A 26,393-nucleotide genomic window follows, 5' to 3' on the forward strand; every position below is an offset into this window, starting at 1 on the left:
CACGTGGTAAATAAAGTTTGAACTCTTTTTTATTCAGAACTGGGAAAGGTTTTTAATGTAACGCTTGTCTTGACTGAAATTAAAAAATAACTCCAGCTGATGCTTCCACGCAAGCGCTGGTGCTGTGTCGGAGTCCATATGAACCTTTCTTTATTTGTACAAATAGTACAAAAGTCGTCCATTCGGAATTGTTTATCTAGATTTTTTATGGATTTGCGAACCCTTTTGCATTCGTATAGCATGAGGCTAACACGATGATACTTTTATGCCCAGAGAAGTCGAGACAATTTCCAATCCGAAAATTATTTAGACCGGCACCGGGAATCGAACCCAGCCACCCTCAGCATGGTCTTTTTGTAGCCGCGCGTCTTATCGCTAGGCTAAGGAGGGCCCCACGCCTTATTATTTATCACAGGAGGAGTCATTCACGCCTTCTTATTTATCACATTAATAAGATATCAAGAGGTTCAACATTCTGATTCCGTGTTCTAAAACTGCACGAAAATTCTGATCTATTTCCTAATCAATTCATCCTCGTTAAGTGAGGCAACATTCATCATTAGTTCTCGTTCAATGTTCCTTCGTTTCCCGACAAAATGTCAAAGAACGCCGTCAAATGATTTACTAATCCCAAATCTTCACCATCTCCCGCTTGTCCAACCCACAGAAACGACCAACGATCGTCGGTTCGTGCAACTCGGACGATCTGCGGCCCGTTCAGTGCCATCTGGAAACCAAGGAACTGTGGGACAAATTCAACGAGCTCGGCACCGAGATGATCATCACCAAAACGGGACGGTAAGTGTCAAAAGTTTATTGTAAGGATTGTAACCATTTCGAACGCGGGGAGCGGGTCGAGTGACAAAACCGCCTTGGCTGCACGTGTATTGTACCGCGGAGCATCCCATTAAAGTGTTGTCGATCCTTATCGCTCGGGAAAGGGATGAGTGGATTGTATATTTAAAAGGGATTAGGGCAGGGAGATTTATCGCCTTTTCGACTTCTTCCCAGTTTTCCAACTTTCTTCACTACTCCTCATAAATTGGTGGTACCGAAAGAAAGCGGTTCGCCTAGCAGCGAGCGAAGCAATTGGCTCGGGATCGGAGAAGCCGAAAAGAAGGATCAGATAATGAGCACGCAGATAAATATCTAGACAAAATACCCGAGGGTTTATAAATTAGAAGACATTAGTCAATGGTGTGTAATTTTCGTTAATATTGCGGAGGTTGTGCCCTACTGACTGACTGGTGCGAAACGCGCCTTCATGGAGGTCTGCCCCTTCTGCGTGTGTGACATCGGTCCGGGGCAGCTTCCCACATGATTCAGCGGAAAATTGAGCCATCACCGTCGATCATGTGTGATGTGCGGAAAATGGGCTCACTCAAAAGCTTTCCGCTGGGTGGTTGCCGATCGGCGGCATTCAGATCTATGACGAAGCTTATTGAAATCTTGCCTACGGGAGAAGAGCTGTCGTCGCGATTAGCGAACGTCGATCGCGTCCATCGACGATGGTGATGATGATCGGTCGAAGGTGGCGTTCGGCGGTTCAGACAATAATTAGCGATCGATGGACTGCTTGGGATCAATGGAATGGATATCGGCTTGAATGTTGGTTTTGTTCGACTCCTTCGACTGGGTATCGACGGTTTTCAATCGAACGGTGTTGCGGTTCGTGCATTGTTTGCGGTTTGCCTTCGGATACGATCCAAGGCGATGAGAAAGTGTTTGGCGCCGGAGATGGATCTATTTATGGGAGGTGCCCAATTGATTGGCCTGTATCGATCGATACATTGATGCCTTGCTGGGTTGAGCCACTAAAAGCGCCACTTGCTTTGTAATAGCGACTTACTTATACCTTCCTTTGAATTACTGGTTTAGTTGAGTAAGAGAAAATTACTCGGTCATCATTTGATGTGTGGAGTTGCATATCATATGAAAAACGATCAGTTGAGTCAGGGTGCAATCAGTTGATATTTTCGTGTGGTTTTTGCGGTTTTGAATGTGATCGAATTGGAACGTTCAAATCGTTTAAACTCCCCAAACAAGCTCCATCAACAGCAGCACAGTAGACTTCTTAAACAATTCAATTAACATAATGTCAACGCTTCTTCACCCGTGTCTCTGAAATCTAAAACCAAACCGTTGTTGATGGAAAATTAACGTTTCTCGACGCAGGTAACACAATCTTCACGAATTCAATCAAGATAAATCTCCGCTCGCCCATCGTCCAACCTTCTCGTACCCCGCTTCAAAAATGCTCACATGACTAACTTCTATTTTATTCGGTATGCAGCGCCATAAAATCATATGCATTAGATCGTAAAAAAAACTCGATACCGATCGTCCCTCGACCGTTCGATGCTGCGCTCTCCGTGGACGCATTTCAACGGTTGTCGCGTGAGGTCTTCGTGAAGACAAATGACAAAGGCGCTCCTAAATCCCAACCGAATGAATAGAACTAATTTACGACCGTTGTTCCGAGCGCCTGTTTTGCGTTGACTCGCTCGTCACTCCATGTGAGTCAATGATTGGAATTTAATTACGAGAAGAAGCTAAACAAAATAATAATTTTCCTTATTGGTGGAACCCCTGGCTGTCGGTTTTCCAGTAGACGACGACGAATGATTGACAGATTAGCGCATTCACATGTTAGAAGGATATTCGAGTCCCGCACGTCGAAAAGAATCAATTCGTTTGTAAATGGCCAATTTGAGACATGACGGGTGCTGGTTCGGTCGTTAAGGTTAGGTTAGGCTATGTGGCAGCAGAAGAACCGACGGGTTGTGAAAACACTGCTCGGGGACCAGCTGACGAGCGGTGCAATCTTTCTCACCTTTCTAATGTTCCCTTGAATGGTGAAAGAGCTCGCACAGTTCAGAAGGTGCGTCAGTCTGAAGGAGCGTGAAATTTCCAGAGGACGAGTGCATTCCTGGGAAGCGTACACAATTGGCAAAGGTTCCCACATCTAACCTCAAATTAAGCACTTATCGAATTGACACTTTGACTTATTCAATTTAATTCAATTTTCCGTTTGTTGGCGGCCATTGTTCGTCGTATGACAAAGAACGGGGGGCTTCCAGACACTTTTTGGCGCAATGATTGTTTTGCGGCTGTAAACAAATCAAATCGTGTTGTTCGGACCATTTAATGAAGACGACTGCGTGCTGGATACCGCGGGGATGGAGTGGAAAGGTTCACATTGAAAGTCAATTTGGGCAAGCTTCAGGAGCGACTGCAACAAGCAGACAGAGGCTGTCTCATTGCTGTCAGTTTCGTTTCAGTCACGGCGACCGCGGTTCAGACCCACGGGTTGTGATTGTGCGGTTTGCCGTTTTGACAGTCGGCGTAATTGAAAAACGCCGCCCTGGGTGGGCTGCAATGCAGTTGGCGGAATTGCGAAGACGGGTTTCGGATTGAGATTGACGTGGAAAGAATGATGCAAATTTCGAAGAAATCCATTGTTTACTCGACTCTATTTCTTGAACTGTTTCGTATTTCACTGTTCTTTGTTTAGTGAGCATAATTTTGACAATATTTCAAATATCATCAAGAACAGTATTCGCTCTACAGCGACACCCGATACGAACCTCATAACTCATCGAAAATCACCCAAATCATTAGCAACAACCATTTTCTCGGCATATTTTATTTTTTACGACCGGCTATACTTTTGATGTGTTAAATACACACCAGACTTCTATTAGCAGCAAACTTTTTCCATCACTTGCTGATTATTCTCCACCATAGCCTCCCACACGTTCGCCTCACAATTAGAACATTATCGTTATTTATCGCACATAATCACCTGGGCGATAAAATTGTCAGCACCGGTGAGACCGAGTGCGCTCCTGGCAGGCACTGCTCCGCGTTGAGCCGGTCGGAGAAAAATAAGTCCCTAATGCAAAAAAAAAAACTACAAATGACTAAATTCAACAATCAAACGACTGCCAATCGAGCGACCCCCCTTCTGTTTTCTGCTCGGTTCCCATGCATGACATTAGTTGGATCGGTACAGTTCGCGCGCGACATACATCCAAGTACAACAAACCAAGCCGGCAACATGCAAAACGATCATTAGCAGGTCGTCGTCGTCGTCATCGTCGTCTTCGTTCGGGTGGTGTTCAAGTCAACGTCGCCTAGAGAGCGAGGGAAGGTCATCAATCTGCCGGGTGTCAGCTGTCAACAGCCAAGCAAGCAGCATTAAAACTTTGCTTCCAGCGAAAGTTGCATAAAAAAATTGTTGATCTGCTTTCGATACTGATCTAATCGCTGAGGGGAATTTCGCACGACGTAATCCCGTTTCTACATGTTTGGATAATTGGAAACATTGTAGCCCTTCGGTTGAGTTTAGGGCTGAAAGTGTAGGACTTCATAACTAAAATAATATTCATAAAAATAATCTAATAATCACTTTTATATGTTTTTGTCCAGTGCATCTATTGAAGATTTAGACACTCGAAATATAAACCAATCAAATTTGATTATTTTATCTCTGCAGCGTTATCACTTGCCTTTGGAGCAGTAATTTTATGAATTAAAGCAATCTTTTCCTTCTGCCAAAATTTTTTTTCTAGCTTTCAATTCCTAACTGAAGCTACCTTTAAAAAATCGGATTTTCCACCTCAACTTCACTTTTGACATAGAAAGGAAATAAAAATCGATTTTCCTCCCACATCGTTCTAACACGTCAGCCACCACTCGACAGAATAGACAAAGAACGCTCAACTCACCCGTCGTCGTAGTGGCCCCGAAAATCGAGTGGCAGTGTGCCCATTTTTCCGCGCTGCTGTCCGAAAACAACAAATGACATCCCATTTAGCACTTGTTTTATTGTTTTCCAAACCAAACACGAGCCCGCACCGGGATATTTATGGCCATCAATTGAGCGAGCCTCGACGCGGAATCGCGCATGCTGCAAAACTCGTCCACTGCAGCGAGCAACCGGAGAATTTATTTTCAATTTTAAAATTTAATACCCACCGCGCGTTTGTTGTCTGGGTTCGATTTTCAATTATTTGTTTTAGTTTTCGCGGCCTGTTTGCCCCGTCTTTGCTTTGACTCTTTTGGGAATTTGGACACATGTGTCCCACCCCTTCCCCGGGCACAGACTTCAATGCGGGCGTTGTCAGCCGATGCGCGAAAAAAATGGCGGCCACCAAAGCTGTCAAACTGTATACGTGCCTGATTCGCTCCGAACCGAAAACATTTCGCGCCGTGTGCCTACCATAAATGTTACACTTTTTTCTGTTGTTTCTTATGCCAGCAATGCCAAAGCCGCCGAGCGGCCCCATTGACGCTCGTTCATAAATCCAGCATGTCGTTTGTCAGTTTGAATTACGTCGTCCATCGTTTCGATGCATTTTATAGCTCCCCCTTCACGACACCGACCGCGCGCGCTCGCCGCCATTACGTTAGAATACCAATCAACGTTTTGAACGCAAATCGGTTTTCCATTTCTTCACCGTTTACCGATGATGGTAGGGCATTACAAGGGGTGTTCCGTTTAACAATGTTACAATTATGGACTTTTCCACCTTCAATTGATGGGATTCAGAAGGAAACAAAAGGGTTCTCAGCTACCAGTCGGCTTTGTGTCATGTGACGTGGCGTGACGACCGATTTCTACCGCCTTCTTTGATCGGGCAAATGTCACCTACTAAATGAAAAAAATCCAACGATTTTATTTCAACTTCAAAAATTCAAAATGCCGCCATAATTGAACGGTACTTACCGGAATTAAACCCTTTCCTGTGATGACGAGCCACGCAAATCACCGAAATTACAACCTTCCGAACCTCTTAGACCAGCAAACACCACCCATTCAGACGGTATTCTACCGCAGATGTCACGATTCCCAAGGGGTCTCTCACTCCTGCCGTAGAAAAACAGAGAAAAAGGAACGCCCCATTTTACACAATAACTGTCAAAAATTGAATAGAAAATTAAAAACCTTCTTCGTCGTCGTGTAAATGACTGCTGCGGTTACTTCTTCCGAGAAACTTACTTCCCCTGTTCCTTCCTAGACAAAAACCCGTCAAACCGAAGTCAACATCGCCGTATTGTGTGTGAGCTACCTGCAAATGTGCGCCACACAGAAAGGAAGTTTGTTTGGAAGAGACCATAAATAAATCATGTTTTTTTCCGTACCTTCTGTCCAACCCTCCGTCACTGGTGGTGTGTTGATTCTGGTGCTGACTCGCTACGTTGGCCTTAAGTTTGCGGTTTTGTGTGACTTTCCTGGTTGAAAAGGCTTCTTAATTAACGTCGTCGTCGCCGGGACCGGTCGTCTTCGTCGCATCTTCCACGGGCAACAATGGCTGCCGCCGTTTCGTTTGCATTGTGTTGATGCCACGCAATGTTTAGGAAAGTAAACAAACAGCTGTCAAAATCAATACGTGTGTGACGATCGAGAGCGAGAGCGGAGGGTTGGACGAAGGAATCTAATTAAACAATGAAAAATGGTAATAAAGTGGAAAATTGAAGGCATGTTGTGGGTCTTTTTTTAGAGAGGGCAGCTGCCAAAGAGGTCTTCTCTAGTTTTTGTTGAGGTTCTCCTCAAATTTATGATGTCATTTTAATAAGTCAAAATATATGGTGATGAGGTGATTTTCATAAATATGACTACGGATTGTTGTAGTTACCCAACAAGATTAAAAGAAATAATAAATCTTTTCGATTAAAAAAAGGCAATCAAAACCTCTGCATTATGAAGGAAATAAATTCATGTTGTAATCAAATTATATTATTGTCAATAATTAATAACGTTATTAGTCTAATAATAACGTCCCGGAAATCCTCAGCATCGCTGTTACTGAACCTATTGATAACCCAAATCACATTAGACTTTTCGGTCAACATTGCCCTGCTTATGTTTTAAGTTCACATTCAACTTTCCTCTTTTAATATATACAAGGAGAGTGTTGTCAGCTATGCTATCATATCACGTCATTTCCTCCCGTCAATCGATTCATCCAAAACACGTCTGAGCTCATTTATGCCTCATGATTGGTGCTCTGTCCATCCGCGTCTATCATCGCACACAGAATTAGCATATTTCCGCAGGTTAACACGTGTTAATCGCATCCTAATCAGCCCTATCAAAAAGCCCTGTCCAAGTCACGATTCGGCGTTGACGATCGAAGACATCGCTGAATCACGATTCGAGTCTTCAACGAATTGGATCTCCGTTCACATTTATGAATGAAAATGGACAACAAATTCCAAGCCGTCATTCCCCTCCCCACTCTAGTTGTGATTATGAGTGGTGAAGAGATTTGAGTCCCTACAACTCCGCAATAAGTGTCAAAGAGTGCTTCGGACTGAAACGATTCATGATTGAGTTATGATTCATATCGTTGCGTTTAGAAAACACAAATCCTTTACTTCGGATTATGACCGACGTTTTGGAATAAAATTTCACATTATCGATTCACAAGTAGTAAATTATGCAAATGGCAATACGATTGGGGATCAGCTTCCAGCTGGATTTAATCCCCGTTTCTCTCACCTCCAACCGCGCACTCTGTCAAGAGACCGGGAACGAATGAGTGAATGACAGCAGCAGCAGCAGCAATGACAGTCAAAGCAGCTGACGCAGAGGCAGATCAGGGTCGTTATTATCTCTGATTAATTTGTACATTCATTAATTCCCCGATCATGGTGGACAGTACAGGAAAAAAAACTAAAAAACGTTTTGTTTAGTCGATTTTGTCGCTTGTTGAACATGTGTCCATCGTGCCGGTTGTTGGAACCGTTACCGCCGCAGCTGAATGAATGTGGACAGTAAGTGTATGAGTGCCTTCAACGCATTTTCGTTCGAACGTAGAGCAATCCGAGAGGGCCATGAGCTCATAAATAATCTCTATCACCATAGCAACGACGACCTTTGAAACTGTCAATACCTGACCGGGTGGAATTGTCCCTGGCGGGTGTGTTGTCACTGTTGTTGTTGTTGCACTCACAAGAAATGTCGCACGCAATGCCAATGTGGGGTACCGGACGGAATAGAGTAAAGAACCCCTGTGGCGCGGATTCGATACGTATCGAGAACCACTTTATTGAGCTTAAACATACAAAACACCAAGTCAGCAGCCGCATTCCACTCGAACCCAAGTTAAAGGTACGATGGCGGGTTCAGTGTGTTGGTTCGGCAGAGAACACGAAGCCCATTCAGAACCCTGCGGCAGGTTTCTGGCCATGGCGATCTAAAATCCGAACCGTGGGGGGTGCATCGTAACCATGGTTTGTCTTCCATTGGTTCGGGGATTGGTTGTTGAATACTTCGGCGTTGTTGTGGGTTCGAAATCTTGCACCAACAATCAGCTCGATGGAGTGGGAGTGTAGTCAATGGTGAATTGTAAAAATTAACACTTTCCTCTGTGTGGTTTGGGGATATCGCTACGATTATGGGAGCATCCCATAGCTAAATGATTGGGAACAGTGGTCTTTTATTTATTGGAGCGATATTAATTTTGCAGCCATTAAAGGTTCGTCGCTTACTGCCCACTAGGAATGTGGAGTGAGGTCACTCAAATTTTGTTGATTGATTTTTCGCGCGCAGCTTCGTTAAGCCTTTGCGTATTGCCCTGGAAGTTATCATCAAACATAAGTCCCAATGTAGTGGAATGTACTGCCAGCTTTTTGTAAGATAAACATTTGATTCGTGGCGCTATCCGTCCCTTGAATGATGACCGTAATGATAAACCAACAATCCATTCTTCGAAAGCATCTCAAACTCTCCACAATGGATTTATTAAATTAAGCAAGTTCACCACCAATTCATCATCATAATAGCGAACTATTAGTTTCCCATCTCATTCCTTTTCTTTTGACATACTCCATCAATACGTCACCATCAACGGGGGCCACCACGAATCGACACCGTAAACCATGAACCGAGCAGAACTCATCTCTCATACGGACCGGATTAGATTAATTACACAATCAAGTGAAGAGGTGTATTCTCACCATAAATAACCACGTACTTAGGCCCGGCTCAGAGTCTCGCCCTTCTCCCGTTCCCAAACGACGAAGCAAGCGACGACGACGACGATTACGCCGACCGAACACAACGCTGCTGTGAGTGAGCGACGGGCTCCGTTCTGGAAGCTGGCTAAATCTTGGCTTGCTTCGATGCTCGCTCTCCTCGTCAGCCTCAAACGACCATCTCCACTTCGCCGGGCGAAAGGGACGACACAAAGAAAAATGATTATTTTGACATTTCAATATAAATATACAAATACAAGAATAACTACGCTCATTTGTTTTCCGTCGTTCGATTCACCGAGGATGGGATCGCGCACCCACTTCACGGCGATCAATGATTATAAAACGTTGACAACGACGACGACTTTAGAACTCCCTGAAGTTTCTCCACTTTGAGCAGGAAACTCAAAATGTAAGCTTATTATCGGTAGGATTTTGGAATTTTTCAATTAATTATTATTTATTTTGCCTTCGGTCGATTTTTTCTCGATTTCAACTCAACAAAGAGCCAACAACCAACCATTTGTAGAACGATTTTTATTGCTACAACAAACACCTTGACACCCAGCGGGATTCGATCGCACGCTGCTTAGCACCCAAGTGCACATTGAGCTCGCTCGCCGCAATCCACCGCCACTTCGGCATCCCGCATGTGGGTCGGTCGACCGAGCGAGGGAAAATATTGTCACCTTAGCAGAACGCCCGCAGGTTACCGAACCGGGCCATTCGTCCGAACAAAAGGCGAGAAACCTGCCGAGTTTCGAAAAACTCCCGCACGAGAGAGCTTCGCATCGGTCCTCCGGGGAATGCAAAGAATATCGGACAACCGTAAAAATATGGAATTATACATTTTTTCCCTGCTTTGTTTTGTGCTTTGGGGCCATCCAGAAACCACGTGGTCATATTTTTGAAGATTTTCAGCCCCCCCCTCCCCCCATGTGGCTTATCGTGGTCATTTGGCAGACCCCCACTTCCCCCCCCATATGACCACGTGGTTTTTTTCAAGTACAAAAATTCAAAAAAAAACCTTATGTAACTAAAACATATGGTTAATCCGATCAATTTTGAAGATGGACAATTTCAACTGAAAACCCAGCATGGAAATTCTAAATTTTCATGAATTCGAAGATTTTGATGATATTATCATGTTGTAATGTGTATCCGGTATTATAATATCCAGAACTCGCACACCTTCGATGCATCAGGAGGATACAAAAAAATGTGGTCTCGCGAATATGTTATAAAAATTTCGAGAAAAATTTGTAATGGTTCAGAAATTTTCCAAAATATCCCTATATTTTTTATTTTATTTTAAGTTTCTTTATCAGTGATTTTTTAAAATAATTATTAAGTTCATCACTGAATTACGCTATAGATTCCTAAGAGTATTTGGGATCTTCCGTAGAGAATCACAAAGTTAATATGTAATCTTAGAGATGCAAATAAAACCACCTACTTTTGTTTCTTTTGAGTAGCATTCCTGTAGAAATTCCAGTATTGTTTTCAGAATCATCAAATTAGTTTACCTTCCAATATTAATAGGTTTTTCTCAGGGCATACAAGTTTTATTCAGAATCTCAAAATTCTCTTCATTATGCCAAGATTCTATGATTCTAATCAGAACCGTAACACAATATCCTCCAAGTTTTTATTTTAAATCTACAGTCTTTAATATCTTTGGGTTCCTTTTGGTATTCTAGAATTTATTGTTATATTTTGGTATTTAACCCTTTCAGGACGATGTAAAAAGGATTTAACGTACATATTTAGGGTTTTCCACTCGATCTTGCCAAAACTAGTATAGAAAGAACTGAAAAGTCGTATTTTTTTCGGGTGTCATAGGCCAAACTGCTCTGAAGTACATATCCTCGAAAGTATCAAAAATTATGTCAAGAAACAAAATGTCCTAAGCTGAGAATATATCTACAAATATCTATGTAATCATATGACATGATATTACGGAGTTTTGGAACGACCCAGCCCTGCCGTCCTTCTTAGTCACACTTGGTCGACAAGTAAGAAGCTTTGTCCAAATCCAAATTTTTTTATTAGTCTCTTTAGGCTATATGTGTGCATGTGAGCGTGTATGTGTGTACAAAAAATAGTGTGCCGTACGGCCGAACACCTTTACAGTATCTTTAAAATGCTCCCGCAGGTGCGGATTCGCACTGCTACCGCCCACATGGGTCTCAATGATGCACTGTTGGTTACTATCAACTCCCCTCAAAGCCAACATTTTGCGGATTCGCTTTGGTCCCAGTTTCGTATTGGAAGTATTGATTTGTTCCCCTAAAATCCCATTTTCACACCGCATGAAAAAATAGTTTATTTTGGGATACTTTGGTCATACGACCCGATCAACCAAGTCTCGAAAGATGTATCCGTGTATCGCTAAGCATCCAAGCAGGTCCATCGAGCCGATGCGATTTCATTTATTACTTTCACAAGCTACAATAGACCTTCCATGAGTCGATGTTCTAAGATACGATATCGACTGAAATAAAAACTCAGCCTTAAAATTTTAAAAATTTTACATAACAATTAGGAAATTTCCACTAAAGAAATTATGGTATGAGCAATAAAAAAATATTAAATTTTATACAAATAATGCAAAATTTCCATGAACAATTGAGAATTTTCCACAAAACAAAAATAAATTAACACTTTTGAAACCAAAAATTGCAAATATAAAAGAAGAATTTTTCATAAAGAAATCAAAATTTTCCACGAAAAAAATACAAACATTCCATAAATAAATAAATATTAGAAATAAATAATTACAAAATTTTACACAAAATAAAAATATTGTAATTTTTTATTGCTAACATAGATTTATTCATGAAAATTTTGTAATTTTTTCGTGGAACATTTTGATTTCTTTATGGAAAATTCTTATTTCATAATTTGAAATTTTTGCTTTTACAAGTGCTAAATTATTATTGTTTTGTGGAAAATTTTCAATTTTTTATGGAAATTTTGCATTCTTTGTAGTAATTCTATATTTATTTAATACTCATACCCTGATTTCTTTATTGGCAATTTCCTATTTTATTATGGAAAATTTCTATTTTTTTCTCTATTAAAGAGATTTTCAATCCAGATCTGGCTCATCTCTCAAAATTTCTAATTCTTCATTGAAATTTTATTTTGATATCGACTCGTGGAAGCCGATGATGCCATATTAAAAATATTTATAATATTTTCTAAAATATTAAAATAATTTTTTGGAATTCAATTTCAATCGTTATTATAACACTATTTTCCAACCTAGATTGTTTTAGGAATTGGAGTGTTTTTTCTGGAACACTGCCACTTTTTTATATCGTAAGAATCTCCTTAATTCTAAGACCTTTTATGAATTTAAAAAGCATTTTATTTAGAATTTCATGTTGATTTTTTAAATGCAAGCTTCTCTATGTCATAACCTTTTTCATACGCACTACTAGAATTTTGTGCATTTAGAACATTTACGTGCATTATTAAATTTTTCGATCAATTATCCTAATTATTAAATATCATTGAAACTAGCCTTCTTAAGGCTTAATTATTGCCTACATTTATTGCTTGGTTTAATTTTAAATTTCAAGATCTTCTTAATTTTCAAGAATAATTATTCTGGAGTTGCAAGGGAAGCCCTTCGGAATATTGACAAGAAATTCTTCAGAGTCTCCACGGAAAAATCTTTGGAATTTCAACGACATTCTTTTCCGAAATTCTGTGGAAGAGTTCCGAAAAATGTTCGGTCGAAATTTTAAAGAACTATAAGAATCCGTAGAACGAATTTTCAGACAGAATTCACATGGAATTTTTTTCGGAATTTACACTGGAGATGTTTTGTTTTTTTTTATTAACAATTTGTAGCAAAACTTCTAAGCAAAATTTTTCAGAGAGAATGATTCAAAAATCATTCTGAATGCCAGAACTTTATCAGGATTGTATGAAGTAATGTCAAAGTTTTTACAGGAAATTTCTTTACTGGATTTTTCCTGAATATCCACAAGAAATTCTTTTGAAGTTTTTTTCTTGGATTATTGTAAAAACATGAACATTTTTCAAAATTGTAGCTGCAGTACGCTGATGCAAAAGTGTCGGCGGCGTGATGCCAAAAACCATCTGCGACGTATTTAAAAATTGTGGAAATTGAGACTGAATCGCAACCTGTTTTTTCGTTTATTTTTTATAGAAAAAGATCTAAGGCTAAGATGGTCAAATAACGCAGATATGCATCGGCGTTACGACCGACGCTGCGTTACCGGTTTTCTCGATGCACACCTACGTCTTTTCAACGCTGAGTTGAAAAGACGCTAGGTGGGCATCGGCCCTAAGATGCGCTTTGCGTTTAATGATTAAATCATTAAATTTTAATGATTTGTATTTTTTTCACCGCTATTGTTATTCATCAAAAGTTTTTCGTGTAAAAAAAACCACGTGGTTCGAGAGCAACACCCCCCCACCTCCCATGTGGCTTATCGTGGTCATTTTCCAAACCCCCCCCTCCCCCCATATATGACCACGTGGTTTCTGGACGGCCCTTTCCAAAAGAGTATTTGGGAATCCGGACGCGGGAAAAATGTGTTTATATTTATCATTCCTTCGGGCCATGGCCTGCAGCGAATATCATGTGTCGATCGGGTAACGCTCGCTCTCGAGCACGACCACACGCACGCAAATCTCTCGGCGGAAACAATCGAACGGTGCTGAGTAGGCCGGGTGAGATGGAAATTACCGGTTGCCAGGCAGCCGAAGGTGAGGAAATTTTGTTTCTACACACATAATTGGATCTGCCGCGCCACCTATGATGATAAATGCCAAAAATGGGTGATGCTCGCAAGAGTGTGATGTAGGTCCCAGGTTCCAAGCAATCAACAACAACAAAAAAACCGACGTTGACGCCAATTATGATGACGTGTTGAAATGGGATGGGACTTGTCCGGATTGTCGGCCGGTTTATGGTTTCCGGCGGTGATGAGCGATCAGCAACGCTTTGTTGAGGCCGGATAGGTGCGAGCTAAGCCGTGCAAGGTGTCAAGATTGTGTTCTCACGTAATTAGCTGCGTTGTCTATCTGAGTATTTTCGGATTGGTTCGGAAGTGTTAAACGATGTGTCGTGATTGTGATCCTAGACTGATGCGATGTGAAATCGGTTCTGCGATAAGCATCGAAAGTTTTTACATGTTTCTGAATTCTAATGCTCGTCAAAATCATCATCTACAACAAAGTGATCAATTCAACAAAGTACCACAATTGATCAGTTATCGTTCCCCAGCGCTTCCACCGTCCTGCATATCGCAAGCCATTCTCCCTCGCTTGGGATTCCAGCTGCCGCAATCCAACGAACTTGTAGTCCTAAAAAATTGAGCCATTTAAGACCTCACACTGCATCGCGTTTACGTGCACGCAAGGCGTACAGAGCGCGACTCGCGCGTACAAGAAATGAATTCATTAACATTTCCCATCGCCGTAATTTATTCAATTGGATGCAATAAAATATTGTCTCTATCTCTTTCGCCTGCCCATACGTGCAGTGGGTACTGCAACTTGCCTTCGCGTTCAGATATTGACGTCAGTCTCCCCGGACTGATTCGTTGAAGTCCCTCTGCTGGTCCCAATGACAGGTCATTTCCCTAATTCGACCGATGATGATGACCATTTGGGCTTCGGCGGGAATGTATTCCATTCAAGGGGATCGGCGACGGACGAATGAAAAAAAAAACTGATCGCCACTTGAACAAATTTGTATATGAATTGAATTTTTACGATCGATCATAATCGATCTCGCGCGATGAGGAGGAGGCCGTTTAAGCCTCCGAATTCTTTTGAAAAACCAGCCGGTGGTGATGCCGAGTGGAACGAATTAGTAACGAATCGGTGACGAGAACAAATCGGATGACACAACTGATGAGCACTAAATGAATTATATTTTGTACCGGTCTATTTTGAACTCTACTCCGCACGTTTAAAATTGAAGAGAGCGTTGAAGTGTTGTAGTGGTCATCAAATATTGTATATAGAGAAACGAAGGAGATGTAAATATAGAGTAAGTTCATCAGTTAGAAATACACCTCGGAGCGTTCAACACGTAGTTTTGTGTGTTTTCGGTCGATTGTGTGGTCAATATTCCGGTAAAGTACGAATTTTAAAGTCATTTATCCGAAGGTGAAACACAGGATCATAAGGATCACAATTCTGAGCGAAGAGTAAGTGCATCTGGTGTGCTTAAAGTGACTAAGTAACCGAGCATAGTAGAAGACAAACTCTATGTAGGCACATGTGCTTAAGAATAGTTCGAGTAGCGCAAACATCCAAGCAGTGAACCATCCAACATAATCATTCTAAACGATAGTGTGTGTATCAATTTTACGAACATCTTCTGGGCCGTCTATTGCTAGACGGTGGAAAATCCTTCGAGAAAGGAACGGGTAAGCCCCAGCATTGAAGCCGAAACATTGGTCCTTTGAGCCGGATCGAAGGTTCCCCCGACCAGAAGGGCAGGTACGGTGAGTACACCATTTCGTTTTCTTCCGCGCGCTGGCACTATCTTTTGTTGACCGGTGGCGATTGTTATCAATAGCTTGTGTCCAAGCCAAGCAGGCCATTATTATCCGGTGCCATCTGCAGAGCGCGCAAAGTGTACAGTAGGCTCCACAATAGACTTTTCGACCCGTTTGCTCTGGCGAAGCAACGGTGTGTCAGATTGCGAAGATTGGATAAAGTTGATTGATAGTAATTATCTGATCATAATAAATTGCAAATTGATAAATTAAGTTGTTTTTCATTTGCACGCATTTGGTGGTGGTGGGTGGTAAGTGAGTCGTCGCGTGAATGGTACGCCCGCGACGGGAAGGAGTTATTCGTGCGATTGCGTGCTATTCTCGGGTTCCGTCCGCGTAGAAAGTGGCACACCGCGACGGGAAGGATTTATTCGTGCGATTTGTGTCAGTTTCCGAATCCGCGTCGCGTAGAAGACGGTACGACGCGCCGGGAAGGAGTCCGTTAACGATTTTACGTACCGTTCTTCCGTATTCCGTTTCCGTTCTGTCGATCTGTGGTGGTAGTGAAGTAGTGAAGTGACTGTGACAAAATGTCGAAACCGGAGAAGAAGCTGGCCGAGTACATGATGAAGCGGAAGGCATTGATGGTGGTTCATGAATCCGTGGAAGGCTTTATCAAAAGGTACAACGATGAGCAGGACGTCTACCAGATTCCGATCCGCCTTGAGTCTTTGGACCGTGTCTACATGGAGTTCCAAGAGATCCAGGCGGAAATTGAGAAGTTTGATTCTCCCGAGATGTTCGACGAGCATTTGCAAGAGCGAGCTGCATTCGAGACGAGATTCTGCAAGGCCAAAGAGTTCCTCTCGATGAAGCAGTCAGCCGATCCAAGTCAAGCAGCGTTGAACTCATCGATGATAGCTAACCAACAGCACGTTTCGTCAGGATTTCATCTACGGTTGCCCAAGATCGACCTGCCAAAATTCGACGGGGATTTTTCTCGATGGCTTTCCTTCCGCGACACGTTTACCTCGATGGTACATTCCAATGCGGATATTCCTACCGTAGCGAAGTTACAATACCTCCTACAATCTCTCGAGGGAGAAGCTCATAAGCCATTCGAGACAGTCGACATAGAAGCGGACAACTATGCATCGACATGGGACGCTCTGCTGAAACGCTACGACAACAAGCGGTTCCTGAAGCGTCAGCTGTTTCGAGCCTTGTACGATCTTGCACCACTCAAGAGGGAGTCGCCGAAAGAACTGCACGATCTTGTTGACGATTACCAAAGATATGTGAGGGCACTTTCGAAACTGGATGAACCAGTTATTCACTGGGATACCCCGTTGATCAACCTACTGAGTTACAAGCTGGATCCAACGACCCTCCGGGCCTGGGAGGAGAAGACAAGCGGCTTGGAGAATGTATCCTACCCAGAGTTGGTCGATTTCCTGTATCAACGGGTCCGAATGTTAAAATCCGTAGTATCCGATCTGCAGATCCGCTCCAATCAGCCCGGCCAAGTCAAGGTGGCCGGTTTCACACAGGTTCCGAAGAAGTTCGTCAAAATGGTATCCAATTCCGCCACGACCGAATCCAAATCCTACGCTCCGAGCTGTATAGCTTGTCCAGAAAGTCACTTCCTGTTCCAATGTCCAGCATTCTCGAAGATGTCCGTTCGCCAGCGCCGTGAGCTGGTATCCCAGAAGCGTTTATGCTGGAATTGCTTCCGCACTGGACACCAAGGCAGAAATTGTACATCCAAGTACGACTGCCGAAGCTGCCATCAAAAACACCACACTCTCCTGCACCAGAATCCAACCGCTCAATTTTCGTCCACTCCTGTTGCTGTACCTGGTCAACCGTCCCAGCAACCGAATCCAGCCATGTCGAACATCGACGTAGTCCCCGGATCAGCGAATCCGAACTCCCAAGTCAGTATGTCGGTACATTCGTACCAATCCACCGTCCTGCTAGAAACGGTTACTCTTCTTGTTGTAGACCAGAACGGCATGGAGCACTCCGCTCGTGCACTACTCGATTCAGGATCGATGTGTAGCTTCATTACGAAAAAATTGGCCAATACACTCAACCTCCGCCGTGCGAAGGCAGACCTTGCCGTGTTTGGAATCGGCGAATCCTCCAAGCAGATCAAGCGCAAATTGACTGCTACCATCAAGTCCAGGCTGTCTTCGTACAGTACCACGCTCGAGTTCCTGATCCTGAAAAGGCCTACCGTCTGTTTGCCAACCACTCCGGTAGATACGTCCACGTGGAAATTTCCAGAAGTTCCATTAGCCGATCCAAAATTCCACGTTCCCGCTGACATTGATCTGGTTGTTGGAGGAGAAATCTATCACGAGCTGCACACCGGCAGCAAAATATCCCTTGGCGAAGGCGAGCCTGTCTTCGTCGAGACCGTCTTCGGATGGACTGTTTCCGGGAAAGTACCCATCCATGTACCCGGAATCCAAAAGATCTGCCATCTTACCACGGTGGACCGCAACCTGGAACAAGCCCTACAAAAGTTCTGGGATCTCGAGGCTGTTGAACAGTGTTCCAAGTTCACCGCTGAAGAAAATCTCTGTGAAGAATTGTTTTCCACTACCACCACTCGCGAATCGTCGGGTCGTTACGTCGTTTCCTTACCACTCACCCGCGATCCGCTCGTCACTCTCGGTGAATCTCGATCAATCGCCGAACGCCGTTTCCTGAGCCTTGAAAGACGACTTGAGCGAGATCCAGCCACCAAGGAGACCTACTGTCGCTTCATGGAAGATTACGAACGCCTAAGCCACATGGTGAGACTCGTAGATCCAGTAGACGAAGCCCAGCCGCACTGCTACCTTCCGCACCATCCGGTGTTCAAAGAATCCAGCACCACCACTAAGATTCAAGTTGTCTTTGATGCTTCATGCAAGACATCATCTGGGTTCTCTGTGAACGACCTGCAGTTGGTTGGACCCGTTGTTCAGGAAGATCTACTGTCGATCCACATACGTTTCCGTAGCCACCAGATTGCACTCGTCGCGGATGTTGAAAAGATGTATCGGCAAATACTAGTGCATCCTTCATTCCGCCGATATCAGCTAGTGCTTTGGCGTCCCCATCCAAGCCAACCGATCGCTACCTACGAGTTGCAAACTGTGACGTATGGTTTCGCATCCGCGCCATTCTTGGCCACCCGTACCCTCCAACGAATTGCACAAGACACTTCCGAAGAATATCCAGCTGCAGCACCGAAGGTTCAGAAGGATTTCTACGTGGATGATTTCCTCTCTGGATCTGATGATGTTGAATCCGCCATCCGAGTCCGCCAAGAAACATCCGCCATGTTAGCATCAGCGGGATTTCCGTTGAAGAAGTGGGCGTCAAACTCGCCTGAGGTCCTTGCCGATATTCCTGTCGAAGATTTGGCAATAGCACCATATCACGATCTCCAAGACACCCAGTCCGTTTCCACACTCGGACTAATCTGGGAACCGAAGTCCGATATGATGGCGTTCAAGGTTCAACTACCACTGCCGGCAGCCCTACTAACAAAGAGAAAGATCATGTCGTACATAGCACAGATTTTCGATCCACTTGGCCTGGTGGGACCAACAATTGTCGTCGCCAAGCTGTTCATGCAGCGCTTATGGGCGCTGAAAACTGAAGCCGGAGATCCATATGAGTGGGATCGTCCTCTGCCGGCAACCCTGCAACATGAGTGGAAGCAATATCATGGCACTCTCGATACCATCGCCACCCTCCGCATTTCCCGCTGTGTGTTCGTGGCCAACGCAACCTCAATCCAATTCCACATTTTCTCCGATGCTTCGCAGAAGGCTTATGGAGCATGCTGTTACGTCCGGTCAGAATCCGCTGGAGTTATTCGTATTCAGCTGCTTACATCCAAGTCCAAGGTTGCTCCTTTGGGCAAACCACAAACCATCGCACGTCTGGAGCTGTGTGGAGCAGTATTAGCGTCCAACCTCTTCAAGAAAGTTGTTAATTCTATACCGAAGTCCGCTGAAGTTTTCCTGTGGACAGATTCGTCTACTGTCCTCCACTGGTTGGGGTCTCCAGCGTGCCGATGGAAGACGTTTGTGGCTAATCGAGTGGCCATGATCCAAGAAACTACACAATCCTGCCACTGGAACCATGTTTCCGGTGATTCCAACCCAGCTGATCCTCTCTCCCGTGGCGTTGATCCTGTCGACATCAAGCAACATTTGCTGTGGTGGAATGGACCAGAATGGCTATCCTTGCCACCATCGGAGTGGCCAGCTAGTGAAATGCCATCCCTCGATCCATGCTGGATGTCGGAATCCAAAACTACAGTGGCCATGGCAGTCACCTTCGATGCTCAATTTTCCGATCAGCTCTTCAGCCGGTATTCCACCTTCACTAAACTTCGCCAATCCGTCGCATACTGGATGCGATATTTCCGTGCGCTGAAAGCAGCCTCCGAGAAAACCACCATCCAACCGTTCGAGTCCTTGACCTCTGTCGACTATCACGAAGCAGACATAGCTCTGTGTCGTCTAGCTCAACGTGAATTATTTCCGGAAGAATTGTCCAACATTCGCTCTGGGGAGCGTCTCCCATCATCAACACCATTGAAATGGTTGAAACCGAAGGTCGACAAGGAAGGCATCATCCGTGTCGGTGGGAGACTCGGAAATGCCAACGTCTCTGAAGAAGTGAAGCATCCGATTGTTCTCTCGTCCAAACACCCTTTATCCGCTCTGCTGGCCATGCACTATCACCAAGTTCTACTCCACGCTGGTCCCCAACTGATGCTCGCCACGATTCGCCAGAAGTATTGGATCATCGGTGGTCGGAACCTTGTTCGCCGCACGTATCACCAGTGCCATAAGTGCTTTCGTATCAAACCTGTGCTGGTGCAGCAGAGTATAGCCGATCTACCGACATCACGAGTCACACCGTCGAGGCCATTCGCTATATGTGGGATCGACTACTGCGGCCCCATATATAGCAAGTCCCCGGTTCGCAACCGGGCACCAACCAAGGCGTACATAGCCAGTTTTGTATGTTTAGCTATCCATACCGTTCACATTGAACTCGTTTCCGATTGGTCTACGCCGGCTTTTCTAGCCGCCCTCCGCCGTATCGTCGCTCACCGTGGAAGAATAAAGTCCAAAGCGATAATGGCACCGCCTTCAAGGGTGTAGCAAATGAGCTACGCAGAATCTACGAGATACTGAAGACTAACCAAGCCGATTCAAGGCTGATGCGCGACTAACGAAGTCGTTTGGCGGTTCATCCCTCCCCGCGCCCCACACTTTGGCGGTCTGTGGGAGGCAGCCGTCAAGTCTGCCAAAAACCACCTGTTGCGCGAAATCGGCCATGCCAATATCACCTATGAGGACATGTGTACTCTATTGGCACAGATAGAGATGTGCCTTAACTCCAGACCTCTAGTTCCGATTCCAACCGACCCAGCAGATCTGGAAGTTTTGACTCCAGGACATTTCTTGGTCGGAACCAGCCTTCAAGCCATCCCGGATCGCAATCTGTGCGACATCCCGGACAACCGTCTGACCCACTTTGAGTTGACCCAGAAACGATTCCAACGAATTTGGTCCCGGTGGGTTCCCGAGTACCTCCAGCAGCTCCAATCCCGAGCAACGAAACGCAAACCACCAGTCACCATTACACCAGGTACCGTAGTGGTTATCAAGGACAACTTGTCACCTATCCAATGGCCGCTCGGAAGGATCACAAAGATTCATCCGGGCAAAGACGAAGTGGTTCGTGTCGTCACCCTAAGAACCCCAGCAGCCGAAGCAGTCGTCCGTCCCGTCGCAAAGATTGCGCTACTACCAATGCCGGAACTGTATCCGGATTCCATAGAATAAGAGACCTGGTAGAGCACGCCGAAATCTGCTCGAGGCCTTCGCGGGAACCAAGCAGGTAATTGCGGTTCCAATTCCTTACTGTAACCCTGTCAAGGCTACCTGGTCTTTCTTTTCCCAGACGTTTTTGAAACCTGTCACCGACGACAAGCAGCGTTATTGTTCTCGTCGGCATCCCTGCATCGTATCTCGTGACCAGCGCCGTAACCGCAGCCGACCGTTGCCGATCAGTCACGTGGTCCAGCCATCACTTCGACAGTTTCTATCAGTCGGCGATTATTATTATGCAGGAGAGTAGAAGACTTTGAATTTATGTTAGTATAAGAGTGTTGAACTAGCCAGGCCAGTTCAAGGTGGCCGGAATGATGAGCACTAAATGAATTATATTTTGTACCGGTCTATTTTGAACTCTACTCCGCACGTTTAAAATTGAAGAGAGCGCAAATGCGCATGTATAACACGCTGACCGATGCCCACCGTGTTGTAGTGGTCATCGAATATTGTATATAGAGAAACGAAGGAGATGTAAATATAGAGTAAGTCATCAGTTAGAAATACACCTCGGAGCGTTCAACACGTAGTTTTGTGTGTTTTCGGTCGATTGTGCGGTCAATAAATTTACATATCCCGGTAAAGTACGAATTTTAAAGGCGTTTATCCGAAGGTGAAACACAGGATCATAAGGATCACAATTGTGTGCGAAGAGTGAGTGCATCTGGTGTGCTTAAAGTGACTAAGTAACCGAGCATAGTAGACGACAAACTCTATGTAGGCACATGTGCTTAAGAATAGTTCGATTAGCGCAAACATCCAAGCAGTGAACCATCCAACATAATCATTCTAAACGATAGTGTGTGTATCAATTTTACGAACATCTTCTGGGCCGTCTATTGCTAGACGGTGGAAAATCCTTCGAGAAAGGAACGGGTAAGCCCCAGCATTGAAGACGAAACAATGAGGACGACGACAACGAGGGTCGATCAATGGGAAGCAGAGCAGAGCGCGGAGTTATCTCTTTATCGCTTTATTGATGGGATTTTTGACGTTTTCTCGTACACATATGAATGGATTCGGGCCGTGATCGTCATGGCCGATCGTTCCGTTCGGTTTGGTTCGGTAGTGTCAATAAAGCAATAAAAGTATTAACCGCACAGATACTTCATAGCATTTGTGCACAGATTTCGGAATAACTTTTGGACCAAATTGTCTGCCTACATTTTTTGGGTTACGAATTTCGGATTAAGTTCTTTCATGGCCTTCTGCGCTACGTTGCTCAATATGACGGATTACTCCGATTGAATCAGACGCAAATGGGAACGAGATGCGATCAAGTGGAAAACCACTTTGTTGATAGTTGGCTACAATTTCTTCTGAACATATTTAGGTTTGTAGATTATTCAAAACGTTTAGGTGCTTTAAAATTTAAGGAAGAAGTTCTCTTGGTCAGTTAGTTTATGACCTAATTAAATTAAATAAGTTTGAGCATTCTGTTCAGATAAACTTAACTTTATTATCATCAACTTAATGCAGCATACTGCTCAAAAGTGTCAGAAATGGGTCATAAACTAGGATATGCGAGTAATAATTTTCCACTCATTACTATGTTATAAATTGTAATGCCTAGGCTCAACGGCTTTTCACAAAGAATAACATAGTATTTGCAGATAAGCCATCCGGCTTATCTCGAACTGGCACCGTAATGGACCTCATTTGAATAGCCTTGTTTAAGCGAACGAGCACCTTTTAGCCATAATTAAATTATTTATTCACACTCGTCTGCATCGCGTGGACGGCTCTTCAAGCCAAATAGTTGTGTGTTAAACAATCAATTAATCGCGAACTTCATTCCACACTTATTAACCTCCGGAGCAGAGTGCAGTCTCTTGTTTTAGAAGTGTTAACGTCAATTTCGAAAACACGTTTCAAAATTACGCGCATGCCTCGTGAAAAAAAAAACGCAACTTCCAAACCGGCCCTATTCGGCGAGCGCGTCCATCAGTTACCGGCAATACTAACTCACTCGCACACACCTTGTCGGAATGCATGTAAAGTTGCAACGGAACAGCCAAAGACTAGTATCGCATTTACATTTATGGCCCTTCTGCTGAGTGCGATGATGGGCGCAGCGGCGTCTCCACTGACGGACTGACTGTCAGAGCCCGGAGCTTCGCGATAACGATCTCCAGCAGCACCATTACTAGCGCGCGCTTCCACTTCGAATGGGGAGGGGGAGGTGTGACTGCAGTAACGAATACCACCAGAGCTACTGCCGCTGCACAGTGGCGCGTTATTGGTAGACTGATTGAGTTGATTATTCGATTCAGATTCAACTGATTGAAGTGCACAACCCATACGGTATTTTGCAATAAGACAGACGACAATTATTGACAGTTGTTTTATGAAAATGACTGTTTCGCCTTCAGATGGTTATTCAACAGGTGTAAACAAAGGCAGTCTCTGAACCAAGATGAATACACAGCTAGGTGTTTCAATCTTCCCAATTTATGGACGAGAAGAAGGCGGGGATGAAAATTCATTTTCGGTGCAAAACATAAACAAACCGGCTGGCTCTCCCATACTAAAATCCAAGATGGCTGACTCGTGAATTTGGCAGATTGGAACACCTAGTGGTGTATTCATCTTGCTCTGAACTATGTACGGAGTTGATGCTGATAATGAACAAGCGGGAGCCTTTTAGAACACCTTTTAGCCCATGATGTGACTGGACAACCAATTGCCTGTTTACTTTGATGATTACTAATGTGTTTGTTGTCAGTTTTCGTTTATAGTAAGCCTACTTCGATGGTCTCGAGGCTATTGAGATTCTCCCGTCCAAGTGTGTGAACCGATAAAAGGAAAACAAACACACGCTAATGGGACAATTCCTCGAAGCTTTATGTGTTCGTCTTCTTCTTCTTCTTATCGGCACTACATCCCCCATCAGTGCATTTCCAACTTTTGATAACTTTCTTGGTTATTTTCCAAGGCTCTCATAGATGTGTAAAATTTATCCCCAGTACAAATAGCACGTGCTATCAAAGCATTCATACACAATCCACCACCGTTACTTGAGGTATGTTTTTCTTATGCGACTATCTGGCGCTTAATTTTTATATGAATAAAATAACCGGATGAGTAGATTTTTTGTTTGGCCTTATGGTCGTTTGGCATAATGGTTATTTGGCATAATAGTTGAGTAATCAACCATTTTGAAACTAAGGCAAAAAATGTTCAATTTTTAATCATTGTAGTCGCTGATTTTTATGTCTGGTTTTTCCACTTATCATCTTTTTGCCTCTGCGTCAGAAACAAGATCGCATTTGACATGTTACAAAAGACGGATTTTTTTTTCACGAGAAAAACAATAAAATTGTTTAAGTAAATTCTTCAGGAGATAGAAGCATACTTTTCAATCACATTTTGACAGTTTGACACTGAGCAGAAGAAATTAACTCAATTAAATACCTAATTCTGTCATTGATACCATACTGTAGTGCAGCGGTACTCAAGCTGGGGTACCTTGGCTGGTCTCTGGGGGTACCTGAGACAAAAATGCGTAATGGCGGACGTTGTATTAAAACTACAAAGAATACTGATGTTAGGAACTTTTTTCGAATTCGCTTAACGACTCTATTTTTTCAGCTTATTCGGTTAACTTGACGTTTCGTTGCCAAATACAACGGCATCGATACTTTCTGTTGAACATATTAGGCATCTATACATTAAGCACCTTTCTTTGCATAAACAAAGTGGGATTCATGTCCATGCGGTGAGCTACTTCAGTCCAATTTTGGAATCTGTCTTAACTTAACAAAGTTATTATGTACAGTTGCACATAACAAGTACCGGCGTCTTGTTGTTAGTTGGATGGCAACTTCCTGTTGCAAATTTTTAGAAAATCAAGAATCGAAAAAAGCCCTCGGAATCAAAAGAAGTCCCGCACGATGGTAGCTTGACTAATTCATAATTTTTACTTCGTAATTGGCACTAATTTTGACGTACTATAAAAATGAGTTCACCTTATTTTCTAAATGAGAGTCCCGGAGTTCATAGAGACCATGCGCTAAATAAGTAAGGGTTTTTTAATTTTTTACACTTACTAAACTTACTTTTTTATACTAAACAAGTGGAGCGAGGATGAGGTTGCAAAAAAAAACGAAAAATTCTTTACGTAATTAGTGTACCACACAATAGATGCAGGGCAAAAAAATATGGTTGTGATCCATTTATATTAAAAAGAAGGCATAATCTAACGTTTTTCGTCTCCTCAATAACAAACCGCGGAAACTGAGATTAAGCCCAGGCACACTCGTATGAGAAGCAGGCATACTTACCACTCAACCACCAGAACGCCGACATTTTCAAACCATTTGAAACTATTATTTCATAGCTTCAGTATCAGATTATTGCTACATCGGTTTGTGAATGAAAAATAATATGAGACAATCGAAATACCTATATACTTGACTTCTCTAGGCATGGAAAATGACTAGCAAAATCCGGGTCTCCTCTTGAATCCAGTCACATTTAGTGTGATCTGCTTTGTAGCAATTCATCGTTCCGCTGATTTATGGAAGGTTCAAGATGCACGATGCAGTTTTATAATCTTAGTTCTCAATTAAAAGCCCAAGTAACTTAATTTTTAAAAGATCCATAAAAAATCAACACTTTTATCATATTTTGGGGTACAAAAAAAATGTCAGAAAAAATGTGTCAGAAATGGACACCTAGTAGGACCAAAGTTTCACTCACGAGTCCCATATTCTCAAAATATTGTCTGATACTAAAAAAAATAATAATTTCGAAAATGTCCAATAACTTTGAACGTTTATTTTTATTTTTCAATGGCATTATATTCACATTGAGGCATTTCCGAAAAGCGGATCAGTGTTTATTAAGCACTTCTATGGTTATTAACTGCGATGTTTCAAAGCCAATCTATTATTTCGGCATGCATATATCTTGAGGCTAACACGTTGAATTGAAACTCTATATGTCCGACGTTAGGGTTCTTTTTTAATAGTAAAACTGTTTATCGTTTTCAGTTACTTGA

At 43.3% G+C, this 26,393-nt stretch overlaps 1 protein-coding gene and 1 long non-coding RNA gene across 8 annotated transcripts in view; one reads left to right on the forward strand and one right to left on the reverse strand.

Moving 5' to 3' along the window:
- The window catches only part of LOC134212856 (T-box protein H15-like), a 129,508-nt gene that overhangs the window by 27,823 nt on the left and 75,292 nt on the right, over positions 1-26,393 (forward strand). For all 7 annotated transcript variants that reach the window (XM_062691095.1, XM_062691096.1, XM_062691098.1 and 4 more), the window contains exon 3: positions 668-798. In XM_062691095.1, the coding sequence (XP_062547079.1) occupies positions 668-798 (131 nt within the window). The remainder of the gene's footprint in view (positions 1-667; positions 799-26,393) is intronic.
- Positions 4,741-6,238, reverse strand: LOC134212858 (uncharacterized). The gene is made up of 4 exons (XR_009979360.1): positions 6,148-6,238; positions 5,951-6,074; positions 5,732-5,872; positions 4,741-5,656 (listed from the first exon to the last, which is right to left on the reverse strand). It is a non-coding gene; the product is annotated as an uncharacterized LOC134212858 (long non-coding RNA).

The sequence above is a fragment of the Armigeres subalbatus genome, chromosome 2 (assembly GCF_024139115.2).
Source record: "Armigeres subalbatus isolate Guangzhou_Male chromosome 2, GZ_Asu_2, whole genome shotgun sequence".
Lineage (NCBI taxonomy): Eukaryota > Metazoa > Arthropoda > Insecta > Diptera > Culicidae > Armigeres > Armigeres subalbatus.